This window comes from Balaenoptera borealis, assembly GCF_965194805.1.
Source record: "Balaenoptera borealis genome assembly, chromosome: 11".
Taxonomy (NCBI): Eukaryota; Metazoa; Chordata; class Mammalia; order Artiodactyla; family Balaenopteridae; genus Balaenoptera; species Balaenoptera borealis.
The window spans coordinates 24,620,044-24,632,260 of NC_138868.1; the positions used below are offsets into that span (position 1 = coordinate 24,620,044).

The window sequence follows — 12,217 nt, forward strand, 5'->3', positions numbered from 1 at the left end:
ACCCCATGACCTAGGTATTATAGTTATCTCCACTTTATTATGAAGGTTAAAGAATTTGCCAATCATGACATAACTAGTAACCTGCAGAACTTATTAGCTATATGATTCAGGCAGCCGTGTGACTCCAGAGCTTACAATCTTAGCTGCTATACCATGCTGTCTATTAAACGTCCTACACGTTAAGAAACAAACATGCTCCAGCAGTGAGTATACCATGTAACCTTAAACAGGCTTTAAGCATTTTATTTTACTTTACTTTTCACATAAATTCTAACATTCCATTATAAAAATAACATGCCTATTATAGAAAATTTAGAAAATAGAGAAAAACAGAGCAGGAGAATCACCTAATTCCACCACCCAAAGACAAATACTCAAATTTTTATAACACTTCTTTCTAACCTTTTCTGTATTTATGTTTTTATTTCAAGTTCTACAAGATTGTAATCACTGTCCACACACAATTGTAAGAGCATTTTTCCAAAAAATTTTTGAATTTTTGTTAACTTATAAAGAAATCACATTTTTTTCCTAGAAACAATTTTTCATTGGCTACATGATATTCCATATTTCCTTCCATTAATTAAGTAACCTCTCTTGTATTGCTACACATTTTGGTTGAAGGGTTGTACTAACTTCAGCTTGTAATAATGCCACTAAAGTATCCAAGTTACAGCTTCATATTTTTAATTAGTTATAAAGCAAAGTTTGTTCAGAGAAGAGCCTTCAAAATTGCTGTAGTGTATTAAAATTTAGATCTAAAAGGAAATGACTTTGGTTTTGCTAGACCCACAAGTATATTTTCTTTTGCTCATGGAACAGAAAATATGCTATCAAAAGATAAGACTGTCAACTACATTCAAGTATATGAAATATCCCATACACATATCTTTTTATATAATTGTATTTTTAAATAATTATAAAAATGTAAAGGATGAATAAAACTGTAAGAAAGAGTAAGAAGTAGACCAGGACACTGAGTGTGGCTATGAAACCCACAAGCAAGACTCTGCATAGGACGACTTCAAATAGTCTTATCTAGAGAAAGGAGCTGAGCAGACAGTCACTTTATACACTTTCCAGGTTTCGGTGTCCTGGGGATAGATGAAGACAGGGTTTCTTGCTTTTATGCGATTAGAGTAAAACATTTCTTTTTTAAAATTTTACCAACTATAAACTTGGAAATTACTAGCTCTAAGCTTTAACCTATTGCTTTCTTTGTCTTCAAATTCCACCTCAAATAGACTTCTCTCATCCCTCAGGCCAGAATGCTTCTCATTTTCCACTAGGGAACCCAAAACACTGAGTATCTTTATCATTGTTGAAATAGTTCTATGTTGTTTGATCATTACTGGCTACTATTAGACCTTAACACTAAAGTATTTTAAACATCTGAATTTAAAATGTATTATGTAGATATACAATAACACTATAAACAAAGAGGTAAAAATAAACAGTAACTCAATTTCAAGGAACTTTACGTTTAAGAAATCTTCATCTTGTTGAAGACAATCAAAATAAAAACTTACCACTATTTTGGCCAAGATGCCATCATCACTTGCATCTAAGGTAACCACAGCTTTGTCAGTCTCTATTTCACATAAGGCATCTCCAGCACTCACAGCTTCACCTACAAAACAAGACTGGGTTTGTTTTGTTTTTTAAAATATGAATATTAGTTATGTGAGATGGTGTGTGTAAAGTGTGTAAAAAACGATAATAAGTACCAAAACACTCAATAGCTATTTCTGGGCTGTGGAATTACAAGTAATTCTCATATTGTGTGTGTGTTTTTGTGGTGTATATGTGTATGCTTTGTTGCATTTTCCAAAAGCTCAATAATGGACCTAAATTATATCTGTTATAATAAAAGAGTGATTATAGAGATTATTAAGCAAACATTAAAAATGAAATCGCATTTTATAGAGAATAGCAAGGGATGCATATCTTCCTCCAAACAAATCAATTCCAGACCCCATATTTCTTCCTTTTTAATATATTTTGATTATTATTCCTTAAGAAGACAGTTTTACAATTAATAACACCTCTGGGTTAACACTGTAGGCGAGTTCAGAAACCCTGTCGGCACCACAGAGTACAAATGAATGAAAACATATTAAGCATAAAGAGAGAAAATCAAAGACACAGCTAAGGTCAAATAAGAAACACTTCTGTGCAACAGAAACAGTATAGATATTCAAAAATGCTGAGCAGGACCTGACTTGCTGGTCTCTGGAGCTAAAAGCAGGCTGTGGGGAGGAAGGGTGAAGTACAGTCGTTTCCTTTGGAGCAAAGGGAACTAAGAGTGGCCTGCTGAAGCAGGGGACTCAAATCGATTCTCTGCTTAAAGCTAGGGCTGGCTGCAACCAAAACCTTTGACTAGAACTATGGCTTTATATCAGAAATGCAGGTCTAAGAAGGTAGGGAACAAAAACACTACCTCAATTCCAGAACAGAGTCAAGCCACCCTCTGGTTCCATTACTTTATCTGCCAATATCCCAAATATCAATAGCAAAATCCCTAGATTGAGGGGTGGGGAAAGGGAGACTCAGGGGACAGGTGGGAAGACATCGAAACTAAAACAGAAACACTCCACTCAAAAGTAAATTGCAAGACAAAGTTCCAGAACATGAAGAAATTTAATGCTAAGAAAGGAAACCACAAAAATCAGTAATTGGAACAGAAATTCATTTCAGATGCAATCCATTTAGTGCAACCCACCAAAGATTTTAAAATACATATCTTAAGGATGTTCAGAAATAGAAATGAAGGTATAAGATCCATCACAAGAACAAGAGATAAAAAAGAAAAATAATGTACAGACATAAAGCACCATCAGGTTGAAAGGAAAAAAACTAATTAGAAATCTTGGAAATGAAAAATACAATGAATGAAATAACAAGAAACAAACAATGGGATATATTCTACAGTCGACATAGTGAAAGAATGATTTAGTAAATTAAAGATAGCTTCAATGAACTACCTGGAACTTAATATGGGCAGACAAAAAGATAAGTAGAAAAGAGCAGTTAAGGGACATAAATTGAGGCTGCAGTGTTTGTCCAATGGAGTTCCAAGGCAAGAGATGGGAGAGAATAGTGGACAAGCAATACTTGAAGAGATAATTGCTGAGAATTTCCCAGAGTTGAAAAGAGATATATATCTTCAAAATGAAAGAGTACTGAACGAGTTTAGAGTGTGGTTATCTATAGTGTACTGACTATGAGGGGGCACAGGGAGCCTTGGAACTTGCTGGAAATATTCTGTATCTTGACTAGGTGTTGGTAACCTGGATATATGTTTATGTAAAAATTAATTGAGCTTACACTTTGTGCAGGTAATACCTTGATAAAAAGAATTAAACAGAAAAAAAGAGTATTAGACTGTATGAACATGACTCCACATCATACACTGTATAGAAAGTACATACTTTCAACAATTGAAACACAATCTTAAAAGCTATCAGAGGGAAAAAAATAGATTACCTCAATGGAATGACAGACTGAGAGCACACTTCTCAGCAGCTGCAATAGAGGTCAGAAGACAACGGAGTAATATCTTCAAAAAGCTGAGGAAAAATAACTGTCTAGAATTTTATATGCAGCCAAACCATCATTCAAGAACGAAGGAAAAGTTCAGACATACAAAAGCTAAGAAAATTTACCACTTATTGATGAGCTATTACAAAATGCAGTTTATCAAAAAGAAAGATAGACACAGAGGGGATCCATGGGCTACACAAAACAAGTTACCACAGAAACTGATAAAGTGTTAACTATTAATCATTTAAAAGGTAATTTCTGAGGGGTTAAAAAAGTTTACAACTCAAACATTAAAAATACCAATAAGCTGGATAAGGATATTTTTAGGTGACAAAACATGCTAAGAACTTTGATACAGACAGGAGGAAAAATACTGGATAACTCCAGACTGCACTGGCAAAATATAATTAAATATGTATCCTAAAAACTTAAATGGTGTATACCAAAAAATATAAAAATGGAAACATAACCTACAGCATTCATAAAAGCAAGAAATATAGAAAATAACACAAACTATTATCCAATTGAAGGCAGATGCATGAAAAGAAAAAAGCAAAGGATAAAAACAGAAAACACAAAAATGGAAGAAGTCCAAACATATCAGTAATTACAATTACCATAAATGGATTAAAACCACCGACTAAAAGAGATTATCAAAATGAATTAAAAAATAAAATCTAGTTAAACGTTGCTTATAAGAGACAGACATAAACAAAAAGAGAATAAAAAGATATAGAAAAATGTAAAGCATACAAATACACCCCCTCACATATACACCAAAAACAGCGGGTACAGCAGTATGAATAGGCACACTCAATAAAAGAACATGAAGGAAAATCTAAAACGCTGACATAACAAATATGCTCTGAAAGTTCACTGTACTGAAACTCCTTCACTGTATATCAAGATTTTCACACAGATGATTATACTATATCTCAGTTAAAATAGTTCAGAACCACCAATACAGACTATTTTAATGAAATAAACTTATCTGTTAGATATTTATTAAACACCTGAAAGGTGCTCGGTCTAACCCCAAAGAGATTTTCCTACTCAACCAACATTTATTGAAAATGTATTAGAGCACTGAGGATACAGCAGTGGGAGGAAAAAAATGGTTAAGATTTCTGACCTCAAGAAGCATCCTTACTATCTTGTGACAAATTAATTGGAAATAACAGTGGAATTGGTGAAGTCAGGATGGTATGGGAACATTCAGCAGGGGTATCTAATTCAGTTTTTGAAAGGCGAGAGCAGCCTTCCTTAAAAAAAAAAAAAAAAAAAAAAAAAGACATCTAGTCTGAGCCTGAAAAGATGAGGAGGAGACAATCAAGTAAAGGGGCAAGTGATCCAGGCAGAAGGCACAACACACCCAAAGCTCTCAAGGTGAAAGAAAACAGGAAACTTCGGAGGATCTGGCTAATGCTACCTGAGAGAAGCAATGAGAGATTAGGCTGGTGAGGTAAGCAGGAATCCCACCCCAAAAGGAAACATGTCTGTCATACAGAGAAAGCTACGGTGCCAGATTATACAATCTCACATCACTTCTTTATATGACAGATGTCTTAGGGCAGTTAAGACAGATTATATTTCAAAAGGAAAGGAACCACACCCTAATATGTTTCTGCTGTAACCATGGAAAAAACAATTCAATCAGGCAACTTAGCAATTAAATACTTCTTTTAGACACCTAGAAAAGAAATTCTGGCCATAGGAAAACAATAAAATAATGTTTTATCACTTGTGCTTGCCTATTTCAAATTCCAAACACGCTTTGAGAACGATTCACAAATTCTACCTCAGCCATAGATCAACCTAGATGATTTTGTTCCTATTCCTGAATTCCTATAGTATTTGTAATTAATTTGAAATGAATCACAAATTGTACTATGAAATGTTATGTTAACTGCTATTAATTACTTTTTTAAAAATTGGTTTTCTTCTATTTACCAATCTATGAGCTTCTTCATAATAGGAATAGGACACACTTTAAGTGTTTTACATTCTACCTCATTCCCCAGGACTCCAGCTATTGCCTCATACATAATGAGTTTGAGATTAAAACACTTCAGAAGAAAATTGCAATAATATCACAAGTCCTCATTTCCTCATAAGGTATACATCAAACCATCCTTTATGTTTCTTTCAGTTCTAACATTTGATTTGTAGCATGTTTCTGACATTTAAAAACTTAGGTGTCCTGTTTCCTTTTTATTTTGTTTTAATTAAAGGTGTACCTATTCACAAAACATATATATATATTAGCTATATGAGAATCCTGAGAGAGAGATAAAATGTAAAGAAACATAGAGAAAAGCATCTATTGTGTGGTGAACCTTCCCCAGGAACCACAGCAAGGTTTAAAACATTGTATTATTATATAAGGCACATTACCCCTAATATCACAAAACTAGGGTTCTATCTATCAATAATCAAACATAATGTGAATGCCAAAGAAAAATTTTGAGACAAATAACGAGCCATGAAGATTCCAAATATACTCAGTTTCAGCCCTGGTCAACAATTTAGCGCTGTAACTTGGAAAACCTGCAAGGCACAGTAGTTACAAGGAGCTCTTCCAACTCAGACACAGGTTTATTCCAAGCTCTGACACTTACTGGTAATCTTGACCAAGTTACTGAATCCCTCTGACTCTAAGGAAAGTTTGAATGTGCAGTTATTATAAAAAAAAAAAATCATGGAACTGCAAATGTTAACTCTTCACAAACCTCTTCAAATAACACTTCACAACATCTTTAGGTTAAAAAGTTAGGTATGTTATTAATAACCATTAAGAACCCAGACTCATTCTAGCTCCCTACTCCATATGCCATCATTTCAGACAGATCATTCAACATACATTAGTATATAAGGCATTTGTAAGTAAGCACTGGGTATAAACAAAACAATAAGATAGGGTTCTGTTCACAACAAGTTCAGAGTCTAGAGGAGAAGACTTAGAAGCTAGCACAGAGCATCATGGCTGGTGTGAGGTGACAGATGGCTCCTCAGCTGCCACGTTGAGGGCTGACTGGTTGTAGAAGGAGATGGCAGCCTTGCCGTGTTCCTGCGTGTCCCTGTGCCATCTCCTCGTGGTGCGTGTCAGCAGCCGAGGTGGAGCGGGCCCGGAGCGAGAGTGCGGGCCCCAGGAGGGGCCAGAGCAGAGGCCCGCCCGGGGGCCGCTCCCCAGCACCGAAGCCAGCATCATCATCATCCTGTGCCTTTGTCCAGATGGGCAGCTGCCAGAGCTGAGGACTGGAGTACACAGAGGCTTCCCTTTCTCTTTTAAATTCTGGGTATGAAGTGTAGTCTTGATCAAACACAGTTAATGGTGATGCTTATCAACTAAACACATCCTATGACTTTCACAAGATAATCTTGTTCTGCCTAAAGTTAAGAATAAAAGTCTTTATTTAAAAGGTGTGTGTGGTGGTAATGGTGGGAGGCCAAGTCACATCTACATGAACATTAAAGAAAGAAACCTCTTCTCAGTGCTAAGGTGAACCATAATGACACCTATGATTAGAGACAAAGATAATTCAATCGTATATCAACAAATATTTACTGGCTGCCCCTATGTGCATGACACTGTGCAAGACCCTATGGCAAAAATAATAATAAAATAAGAGAGTCTGACTGAGGAAGAGTACAAACAAGCAGGCAATGCCAATCTCATCCAGTCAATGCCTACAGCAGCGTGGGAGGATAGAGAAGGGGCCCCTAGTCAGTGTTTGCCAACTCTTTTCATCACACACGAAGATATTACTTGCATGGCCCAAGACCCCAGGCAACCTGGCTCCTAGGGCATCCTGCTCTGAGGACTCAAGGCAGGAGTAGTTGTTTGAGAAGGAAACTGCTAGGCAAAGTTAACCTCCCTTACATCCTTCTGGCTCTTACATTTCACTGCATAAACCATTTCAAGTGCCCAACACACATGTGGCTAGTGGTTACTACACTGGACAGTACAGACATGGAACATTTCCATCACTACAGGAAGCTCTATTGAAAAATACTGTAATCTCACCAATTCTATAATTCTGACATAATAGAAATATTAACAATAAATGTAAAAAAGCATAATGACGGAATGTTATTCAGCAACAAAAGGAATGAACTGTTGATACATGCTACAACATGGATGAACTGCAAAATCATGCTAAATCAAAGAAGCCAGTCACAAAAGACTTCATAATACATGATTCTATTTACACTAAATGCCCAGAAAAGGCAAATTTTTAGAGACAGAAAGCAGATCAAGATAGGGATAAGAGAAAGAAGTGACTGCAATCAAGCACTAGGGAGTTTTGGGGGTGATATAAATGTTCTAAAGTTTTGGTGATGGCTGAAGAACTCTATATATTCACTAAAAAATCACTGAATTGAGCACTTAAAATAGGTGAATGTTATAGTGTGTAAATTATACTTCAAAAGCTGTTAAAATAGTAGTGTACTGAAAAAACACTTGTTATTTGTGAAATGCACACTTCAGAAGTTTTCCATTTTAGCATCCAAACATGTATACAAATCCCCAGAAATAACAGAAACCAAAGCCTCATCTACAATAGAAGCCAGAGACCCATTTAACTCTCTAGTAGCACCTGGTGATAACAATTCAAATAGTGATCAACACCTTCAAGACAGTTTTACTTCTGAATTTTACACACTGTATTAATTATACAATCTAAGATTTACACAAAAATTGTTTTAAATATTCAAGATTCCCAGTCCCATGAAAAAAGGAAAGCCCACATGAAATGACAGTCTCTGAAGGAAAACAAACACCAAGTGCAGCAGCAGTAACATGGCTGATGAAGCAAGTTCTACGTCTGTTCCAAACAATGTGTGGCCAAGTACCTCACATAACTATCTCAGTCTAGTTTTGTTCCAGTGTTTCAGGATAAGCTCTTAAATATCTCAAGAAAGAAAACAATGTTTTTCATACCCTCAAATATTCTCTCACAAAAGGGCAGAATAAGAATATTTTCTTCCTTTTTGTTATTTTAACAGATATGACCTTACAACTGATGAAAAAATAATCTATATACACTTTAATTAAACTAAAAATCATCTGACACACACTTCCCCCACCAAATAACAAGCTTGTAATAAAAATGTGGAATGTGGCTCAATTCACCTTTCAGATTTTGAACCTGTACATGTTACCTGGCACTTTTGAACTGTTTTCCCTACTAACTTAATAATGCATATTCTTTAGTTAATCCTCAGACTGAAATTAAGTATTCTAATATTCATTACAAAACTACTTTTCTAACATTCATTAGATCGAGGAAGATGGGAATAATTTATATGCTATATTACTGCATGTTTCCATGTGATGAGACAGGTTATCAAGAGGACGTGACCACTTAGCTGGGCAAGAGCAACTGGAGGTCCCTCACCCCTCCCCATCAGTGAAATGTGTGCTCCGCTTGCCTTCCCAGTGCTGGAAGCTGCCCAAGGACATAGCCTTGAGATAGTACTGTGGTGCTGAGACCACCTGGACAGTATACGTGATCGAGCCCAGTTAAGGCCTCTGTATACTTTTAAGATTCTGGCAGGCAGTGTGGGGATCTACCCATCTTGTGGCTGCCAGAGGCAAGCCTCACATGAAAGTCCCCTTGCTTATTAAACCTGCCACCTACCAACCTGGAGCCTCTTTCTTCCATCTCTCCCTACCCTCCATGTATGGGGCCGATTTCCGATTACACCCAGGAAGCTCCTGAGGAGGTTGTGATACAACACTATGACTTCAAAAAAGAAAAAGAAACTGAGTTATCACAGAATTCTAAAGTCAAGGATATATCTTAGAAATCATCTAATTCAACTCACTCCCAGATATTTCATGACAGAATGGGAACCCCAAAGGACAAACCTAGACTAGAGTTCTTTTCACTGCACCCTTATTGCCTTGGCTTAAAACAGACACAACACACACACACATTAGTAACAGTTGTGAATTACAATCTCAGATTTTCAAGAAATCTTAAAGGTTTGTAAGACCGAACTGCCATCCACTAAAGGTTATCAGATCATTAGCATTAGCTTAAAAATAAACTAGATTCAAAATTAGATACAACACTATTCTTTTTCATAAAAAAATTTCAATCCCCTTAATGTTTGAAGGTCTAAACTCAGTTTTAAATAACAGTGACCATACAATAAAGATCTCAAGATAAAAATTTTTAAAAACATAGCTAATAAGAAAAAAAGGTATATAAAAAGTTTTCTTGTAGAATATAAATGCTTTTAATACATAACGACTGAACCAAGTTATGTACCAAGCACCAAACATACTTAGACATATATAGTCATACCCATGTGTACAATACATAAATGTTAAAGAACTAAATTATGAGGGACTTCCCTGGTGGTCCAGTAGTTAAGACTCCCAATTCTGGGGGCCCGGGTTCGATCCCTGGTCAGGGAACTAGACCCTGCAACTAAGAGCCTGCATACTGCACCTAAAAGATTCCCGCATGCCGCAACTAAAGATCCCACACGCCACTACAAAGATGCCGTGTGCTGCACTAAGACCTGGAGCAGCCAAATAAATAAATAAATAAATATTTAAAAAAAAATTCTTATAAAAAAGAACTGAATTATGCTCAAAAAAAATCACAAAGGTGATGAACTAAAAACGAAGCCAGTGAATTATGGAGAACCAACGATTTAGACTGCTCTCAATTACTTATGTGTACTGGTAAACATTTCTCCTGAGTTGGCAGAACACAGAATTTTAAAAGCAACCTTCAAGGAAACAGGCTCCAGGGGCTTAAAGTACACCCTGGCTTGTCCTGCATGAAAATAGCACATGTAATCAAAAGGAAAAAGAACAAAACGATGAAACCATTTGTCTCCTGGCTCTGCATTATACTCACCATATTCTAATGGGTGTGAATAACTTATCAGACTGCCAGCAAGCTAGAAGTCTGAGAGATAAATGTGGTCCAAAGAATCCTCCTATCTACTTGCCTATCAAGGAAGGTCTCAAAGTGTGAAGAAATTTAATCTTTTTATAATAATCCTAAAAGGCTGGTCTGTGTCTGAATCATTATTTAATGACACCAACACTCTGCCATACTGGATATGGAAATAGCCAAAGCTCTGTAATTCATCAGGAAAAAGAAACTTAAAAATAGATTCCAACTGACTGCATTATTTATAAAGGTGAAACTTTCTTAGATATTGATAATTATTTTAGAAGATGGCAGCAGCCATGAAGAGCCGATTGCTCAAAATGCTTCCTAATGAAGCATTGTCTCTTTCATTTATATGACATATGTCTTTCTCAAATTCTAGAAAACTCTGCCATTTTTTTGTTGAATACTACCTCTTCCTCATTCTCTCTTTTTTCTCCTTCTGGAATTCTTCCTATTGGGTTAGTAGAGGATTCTCATTTTATTCTTCGTGTCTTAGCTTCTCTTTTATATTCTCTACTGCTTTATCTCTTGCTGCTGCATGCACGCTAACAGGCTGGACTTCACAAATCCTTTGGTAAGTCACATCTAATCACACTTTAACCCAACCTTGAGTTTTTCATTTTCTAATTTTAGAGACAACATTTTTCATGCCTAGAAGTTCTATTTGTCCTTTTCAAATCTGTCTGGACTTTTTGGATAGTGTTTGTCTTTTTTCATATTTTCAACTCCTTCTCTTACACGTTTTGTTGTTTCAAACATACATTTTTATGTATCTGTAATTCCAATTAGCTGAAGTTCCTGGAGGTCTAATCCTGTTGCTTGTTATGCCTAATAACGTTTGTCCCTAAAGGGCAGCTTCCATGTCAATTATTAAATTTGGAACTGTGACTTTGTGGTTAAGGGGGACTTTATCTGGGAATCTTATGTGAGTTGGATTAGAGACTATGTTCTTCCAGAATAATGGCTTCTGCCAAGTAACCAAGGAAGATTATCAGCCCAGGACCACTTTACCTCTACTTACGGGCTCCCAGAAAATGCAAATACTACAAATCTGAACCCCAAAGCCTCATGAAGAAATGCCTATGAGAGAACATTTTCAACAAGGTAAGCATTTTTATTCCAAGACAAATAAATATATTTGTCTGTTAGCCATTTTATGGCATTAAATTCCATCTATAGGGTGGTGACTCTAAAATGTCTATCAAGTCAGACTTCACTCCTAAACTTTAATTCCTATAACCAACTGTCTATTGAACACGTTCCCTTGAATATCTAACAAGGAACTCAAACTTTACCACATCCAAACCTGAACCTAATTCTTTTTTTTTCTCCAGCTTTTTTTTTTTTTATACAGCAGGTTCTTATTAGTCATCCATTTTATACACATCAGGGTATACATGTAAATCCCAATCGCCCAATTCATCACACCACCATCCCCACACCCCCCCACCGCTTTCCCCCCTTGGTGTCCATACGTTTGTTCTCTACATCTGTGTCTCAATTTCTGCTCTGCAAACCGGTTCATCTGTACCATTTTCCTAGGTTCCACATATATGCATTAATATGCAATATTTGTTTTTCTCTTTCTGATTTACTTCACTCTGTATGACAGTCTCTAGATTCATCCACATCTCTACAAATGACCCAATTTCATTTCTTTTTATGGATGAGTAATATTCCATACTATATATGTACCACATCTTCTTTATCCATTCGTCTGTCAATGGGCATTTAGGTTGCTTCCATGACCTGGC

The 12,217-nt window shown here is 36.1% G+C and overlaps 1 protein-coding gene across 2 annotated transcripts in view; it reads right to left on the minus strand.

Annotated features, from left to right (window-relative positions):
* Positions 1–12,217, minus strand: part of PDHX (pyruvate dehydrogenase complex component X) — a 91,632-nt gene that overhangs the window by 54,487 nt on the left and 24,928 nt on the right. For both annotated transcript variants that reach the window (XM_082343812.1, XM_082343811.1), the window contains exon 3: positions 1,530–1,630. In XM_082343812.1, coding sequence (XP_082199938.1) covers positions 1,530–1,630 — 101 coding nt within the window. The remainder of the gene's footprint in view (positions 1–1,529; positions 1,631–12,217) is intronic.